The 6439-nt window shown below is 36.6% G+C and overlaps 1 protein-coding gene across 1 annotated transcript; it reads left to right on the top strand.

Moving 5' to 3' along the window:
• Nucleotides 1-773: 773 nt before the first annotated feature.
• Nucleotides 774-5980, top strand: LOC105963526 (uncharacterized). The gene is made up of 5 exons (XM_088817895.1): nt 774-1092; nt 1148-1317; nt 1737-1865; nt 2650-2778; nt 3551-5980. Exons 1-5 carry the CDS (start codon nt 774-776, stop codon nt 5978-5980), a joined length of 3177 nt encoding a protein of 1058 aa, XP_088674021.1.
• The last annotated feature ends 459 nt before the right edge of the window (nt 5981-6439 follow it).

Raw genomic sequence — 6439 nt, 5'->3', positions numbered from 1 at the left:
CCTTTTCACCTTTACAAATGACAACACATTGTCCCACATCGGATTTTTACAAAAGTCCTACCTATTCATCCACCTATAAATACATGCGTCATTTCACATAAGAAGGTAGACTCTAATTTGGCAATTAATTACTATTATTTGCTTATATTAATACATCTTCTGACTTGAGCGTCGGAGGATAATCGCCGGGCCAAACCCGGCGTGTCATCTAGTGTTTCAATTGTTTTGTAGGTTAACGAGCGGAGCATTCCCTTCGACTACCTCGGACACGTGGCAGTGACTCACGGCATTCTCTATCTTTGTGGGCTCAAGGACTCTTGGGTTGCCCAATTATCATTTGAGCAACATCATTAAGCTTTATCAATATGAATATATTCGATTAATTAGTCTAACAATAATTAGACGTCATCTTCGAGACGGTTTTAGGATCCGAATTGGTAATGGTCACTCAACGTCAATTTGGGGGACCCTTGATAATAGGCGAAGGGTTGGCCATGATTATCACCGCAAGACCGATGCATACCTCCTTCCCCAATTTTGTTTCAAACATCATCGATCATCAGCCAGGTTCTTGGAATTTGGATATGATCGCAAACAACTTCTGACCAGTGACATGCACCGCATATTAGCGGTGCCCATAGGTGGGCCCTCGAGTCATGACCGTGTGATTTGGTCACTCTCGGAATCCGGAAAATTTACAGTGAGGTCCTGTTATCACAACATTATGGACAAATTTCTTCGTGGTACGCATTCGGCAAAGGGCAGCGGTGGAGATGGCAGCGGCACGTAATCCCGTAAGTGGCACAAGATTTGGAAACTGGATATTCCTCCTAAGATCTGAAATTTCCTATGGCGCGCGTGCGCTGAAATCCTCCCATGCAAAATGGAACTATTCCGACGCAAGATTGCCCAAGACCCATTCCGTCGGTCGTGCTGACAGACACCTGAGACGACTCTCCATGCAATATTTGGGTGTGAGGGCGTTAGACAACTCTGGAGACAAACCCCTTCTCATCTCTCCCACTTCGATGATGGCAATCCGTTTTATTTTGGGGTGGTGGTGTGCGGGAAAGTTTGGGAAAGGAGAAATCGGTGGGTTCACGGGGATGAGTGTTTAAAATTGGAAGACATTAATTGGTTGGTGCAGTGTCTATCTCCAAACATTCAATGAAGCGCAATTTCGCCACCTCAAACCTCCGTTACCTAGTCTCCAAGAAGTTTCGCAGCCTCCACCAATGGGAACCTTTAAAATCAACCTTGATGCCGCATTTCCATCGGGACAGGACTACACTGGTAGATGCATGCATCTGGTGGAAGGTGAGGAAGTTAATAGGTAGGGTCCGACCACCTGATGGAGAAACTCGTGCTCAGTGGCGTATATAGCATGGTCCTAGGGTGTGCAGTTGCACACCCTTGGATTTAAAAAAAAAAAAAAATTATATATTAATTTTTGGGTTGGGGGGGGGGGGGGGGGGGGGGGGGCGCAGAGTCAAGACCGACCACTGACCACATTATTTTTTTTGGAGTAATTTTTGTTGGGTTTTTTTTTTCCTTTCTGAAAGTATTTGTTGGGTTTTTTTTTTTTGAGGATATAAATTTGTAATTTTAAGTGGAATTTTTAATTGCAAAACAAAAGGATATATGCACTTTGCACGTGCACCACATTATGTAGGGATTCCATCCATTTTTAATTATTATAAAAACTTCTATTTTTATCTAATTATATTTATTTTCAGAAATTAGATCGATTTGTGACAAAGACAAAACGCTCTCGGCTAGAAGAACCATCAACATCAAATGATAATGTGAATATTGGAAGGCCAACTAATGATATCGTCCAAGAAGGACAAGTTCAAGGCAGTGGCGTATGTAGCATGGTCCTAGGGTGTGCAGTTGCACACCCTTGGATTTAAAAAAAAAAAAAAAAATTATATATTAATTCTTGGGTTTGTTTTTATATTTATAACTAATGGGGGGTTAAATTGAAATTTAGTAAAAATTAATATAACCTTACCCACAAACAGAGGCCATTTTCCAGAAGGCTTTTTCCTCTATTTTTCACTTTTTACTCCTGTAACAAAATATAAAAACAGAGAACACAAAAAAGTTGGAAAAAAAAAACGATCGTGGTTTGGTTTCCTTCTCCCTTCGTCAACTCCGATCAAACAACACATGATTTCCGCCACCAATCCATCCCTATGACGCAACAGGTTAGCAACAATTTCATTAATTTAGTAAAAGGAGATTTTTTAATTGGGTTGAAAGAAAAGAAAATAAAAAAATTAAAATTAAGGCCTCAACAATTCTACTTCTGTGAGAGGTTTGGGGGGGGGGGGGGGGGGGGGGGGGGGGGGGCGCAGAGTCAAGACCGACCACTGACCACATTATTTTTTTTGGAGTAATTTTTGTTGGGTTTTTTTTTTTTTTTCTTTCTGAAAGTATTTGTTGGGTTTTTTTTTTCTTTCTGAAAGTATTTTTGTTGGGTTTTTTTTTTTTTTGAGGATATAAATTTGTAATTTTAAGTGGAATTTTTAATTGCAAAACAAAAGGATATATGCACTTTGCACATGCACCACATTATGTAGGGATTCCATCCATTTTTAATTATTATAAAAACTTCTATTTTTGTCTAATTATATTTATTTTCAGAAATTAGATCGATTTGTGACAAAGACAAAACGCTCTCGGCTAGAAGAACCATCAACATCAAATGATAATGTGAATATTGGAAGGCCAACTAATGATATCGTCCAAGAAGGACAAGTTCAAGGCAGTGGCGTATGTAGCATGGTCCTAGGGTGTGCAGTTGCACACCCTTGGATTTAAAAAAAAAAAAAATTATATATTAATTCTTGGGTTTGTTTTTATATTTATAACTAATGGGGGGTTAAATTGAAATTTAGTAAAAATTAATATAACCTTACCCACAAACAGAGGCCATTTTCCAGAAGGCTTTTTCCTCTATTTTTCACTTTTTACTCCTGTAACAAAATATAAAAACAGAGAACACAAAAAAGTTGGAAAAAAAAAACGATCGTGGTTTGGTTTCCTTCTCCCTTCGTCAACTCCGATCAAACAACACATGATTTCCGCCACCAATCCATCCCTATGACGCAACAGGTTAGCAACAATTTCATTAATTTATTAAAAGGAGATTTTTTAATTGGATTGAAAGAAAAGAAAATAAAAAAATTAAAATTAAGGCCTCAACAATTCTACTTCTGTGAAAGGTTTGGGGGGGGGGGGGGGGGGGGGGGGGGCCGCAGAGTCAAGACCGACCACTGACCACATTATTTTTTTTGGAGTAATTTTTGTTGGGTTTTTTTTTTTTTTCTTTCTGAAAGTATTTGTTGGGTTTTTTTTTCTTTCTGAAAGTATTTTTGTTGGTTTTTTTTTTTTTAGGATATAAATTTGTAATTTTAAGTGGAATTTTTAATTGCAAAACAAAAGGATATATGCACTTTGCACATGCACCACATTATGTAGGGATTCCATCCATTTTTAATTATTATAAAAACTTCTATTTTTGTCTAATTATATTTATTTTCAGAAATTAGATCGATTTGTGACAAAGACAAAACGCTCTCGGCTAGAAGAACCATCAACATCAAATGATAATGTGAATATTGGAAGGCCAACTAATGATATCGTCCAAGAAGGACAAGTTCAAGGTATTCACTCTCAATTGCAAATAGAAGTTAATGCGAACACTATTGAGGCCGACCCGGGATTAAGATTGCCTATTAGTGTTCTTGCTAAGACTTCAAAAGAGCTTGAAACTATCGGGAGAGCTTACTTACAAAAAGGTCCTTGTCAACCTCGACTCCATACATTTCCTCAATCTACTTTATATGGACAAGAACGTAGATTTAGTGCGGATTGGTACAATGAATTTGGTAGTTGGTTGGAATATAGTGAAAGTAAAGATGAGGTATTTTGCTTATGTTGCTATCTTTTTAAGGTTGGCGATAGTGCAAAAGGGGGTGGTGATAAATTTGTTGGTGAAGGTTATAAGAATTGGCACAAGAAAAAGAGTTTGAGAACACACGAGGGAAATCATGATAGCGTTCATCATCATTGCTACATGGCTTGTCAAGATTTAATGAATAATAAATGTCACATAGATGTTCCTCTTGCGAACAAAACTAAAGAATCTAAACGTGAGTATTACATTCGGTTGCGTACAACGACTAAAGCCATAAGATATCTCTTACGGCAAGGACTTGCATTGCGGGGGCATGATGAATCAAATGAGTCGCTAAATAAAGGTAATTTTGTTGAGCTTATCAAGGTTATGGCGGAAGACAACGATGAAATTAATCGAGTTGTTTTGGATAACTCTCCGGGAAATTGCATAATGAAAGCACCAAATATTCAAAACCAAATTATCAGTTCATTTGCCCATTTTGTCTTGAAGGCTATTCTTTGTGACATTGGTGATGATTTCTTTGCTTTACTAGTTGACGAGGCAAGTTATATTTCCATTAAAGAACAAATGGCCGTTGCTTTACGTTATGTGAACGGTGATGGGAAAATTATTGAACGTTTTATTGGCGTTGTTCATGTTCCAAACACTACTGCACGATGTCTGAAAGTTTCTCTTGAGTCTCTTCTTACGACATTTGGCTTGAGCTTGTCACGTGTGCGTGGCCAAGGTTATGATGGAGCTAGTAACATGCAAGGAGAGTTTAATGGTTTGAAGAGTTTAATATTGAAAGAAAACAAGTCTGCTTTTTATGTCCATTGTTTTGCTCATCAACTTCAGTTGGCTCTTGTGCAAATTACTAAGAAGAACAAGCAATTATGTGAGTTTTTTGGTTCTCTTGCAATGTTAGCAAATATTATTGGAGGTTCTTGTAAACGTCAAGAGTTGCTTCGGGAGAAACAATTTGAAAAACTGTGCGAAAAGATTTCTTTTGATAATTTTGTAACGGGTAGTGGTTTGAATCAAGAAGCCACTTTAAAAAGGCCGGGAGATACACGTTGGAATTCATATTATTTCACAATCTTGAGTATGATTAAGTTGTTCTCGTCGGTGGTTGATGTACTAGAGTATTTAGCAAATAACGGTGATGATGTTGCTCATTGTGGACAAGCCACAATCCTTTTAAGAAATATTGAGTGTTTTGAGTTTGCCTTTGTTTTGCACTTAATGAGATCAGTCTTGGGAATCACAAATGATTTATCACAAGCATTGCAAAAAAAAGACCAAGACCTTGCTAATGCCATGAAGCTTGTTACTTTTGCTAAAGATCGACTGCAAGAATTGAGAGAAGATGGTTGGGGCAAATTGTTGCAAGAAACTTCAGAATTTTGTGTTGAGCATGACATTCTTGTCCCAAACATGGATGATAATTTTCTACTTTACTCAAGAGATGGCAGAATATCCCGGAGAGGTACACAAATTACAAACTTGAATCATTATCAAATTGAGGTGCTTTACACAGTCATAGATCTTCAACTTTCAGAGTTGAACGATCGTTTTGATAATACCAATACGGAGTTACTTAGTTTGATATCGTGTTTTGATCCAAGTAATTCGTTCTCTGCTTTTGATACAAATGCTTTGGTGAAATTAGCTGGATTTTATCCAAGCGAGTTTGATGATTGTGGTCTTATCGTTCTTGCAAATCAACTTGAAAATTTTATTAGAGATGTTAGAAGTGATCAAGACTTTTCAAATATGGTGGGGGCTAGTAGGCTTGCTGAGAAGTTGGTTGCAAAGAGAAAACATATTACTTATCCATCGGTGTATTTGCTATTGAAGTTGTCGTTAATTTTGCCGGTTGCAACCGCATCAGTGGAAAGGGTATTTTCTGCAATGAAGATTGTCAAGTCAGAACTACGCAATCGTATGGGGGATCAATTGTTGAATAATATTTTGGTGTCGTACATTGAAAAGGATATATTAGATAATGTTAGTGTCGACGAAGTGATGACTTTTTTCCAAGAAATGGAACCACGTCGAAAAATATTTTAGAACTTTTTATTTGTATATTAAAACGGTAGTATTTAAAATAAAAAATTCCATGTGTATTATTTATATATTTTTTTGTTATTATATTTCGAACACCCTTAATTAAAATCCTGGATTCGCCACTGCTCGTGCTGTCCTCCAAGCCCTCATCACTAGTCGTAATCTTCAATGGCAATCTATAATTGTTGAACATATATTTTTAGTTGTATAATGCAATTATTCTTTTAGTTATTCTTTTCAATAAAAGATAAATTTTTAAGGTATTATAATTTATAATACAAATTAAATTGTGCTTGAGGGGTAAGTGTTACAAATGATACTTTAATGGGGTAAGTATTACACATGTTATACTTTAGGGATGTAAACTTTATTTATTAATCAATTATTATTAATTAGAGTTTTCTAATGTTGTTTAATAATTTCTTGCCGTTTATTTTTTAAATACAATTGTAGTATGTCATG

Source organism: Erythranthe guttata, chromosome 5 (assembly GCF_056151865.1).
Source record: "Erythranthe guttata isolate IM_541 chromosome 5, IM_541, whole genome shotgun sequence".
In the NCBI taxonomy this organism is placed as follows: domain Eukaryota; kingdom Viridiplantae; phylum Streptophyta; class Magnoliopsida; order Lamiales; family Phrymaceae; genus Erythranthe; species Erythranthe guttata.
Note: the sequence above shows the minus strand (reverse complement) of the source record. Positions and strands in the feature narration are given on the sequence as shown.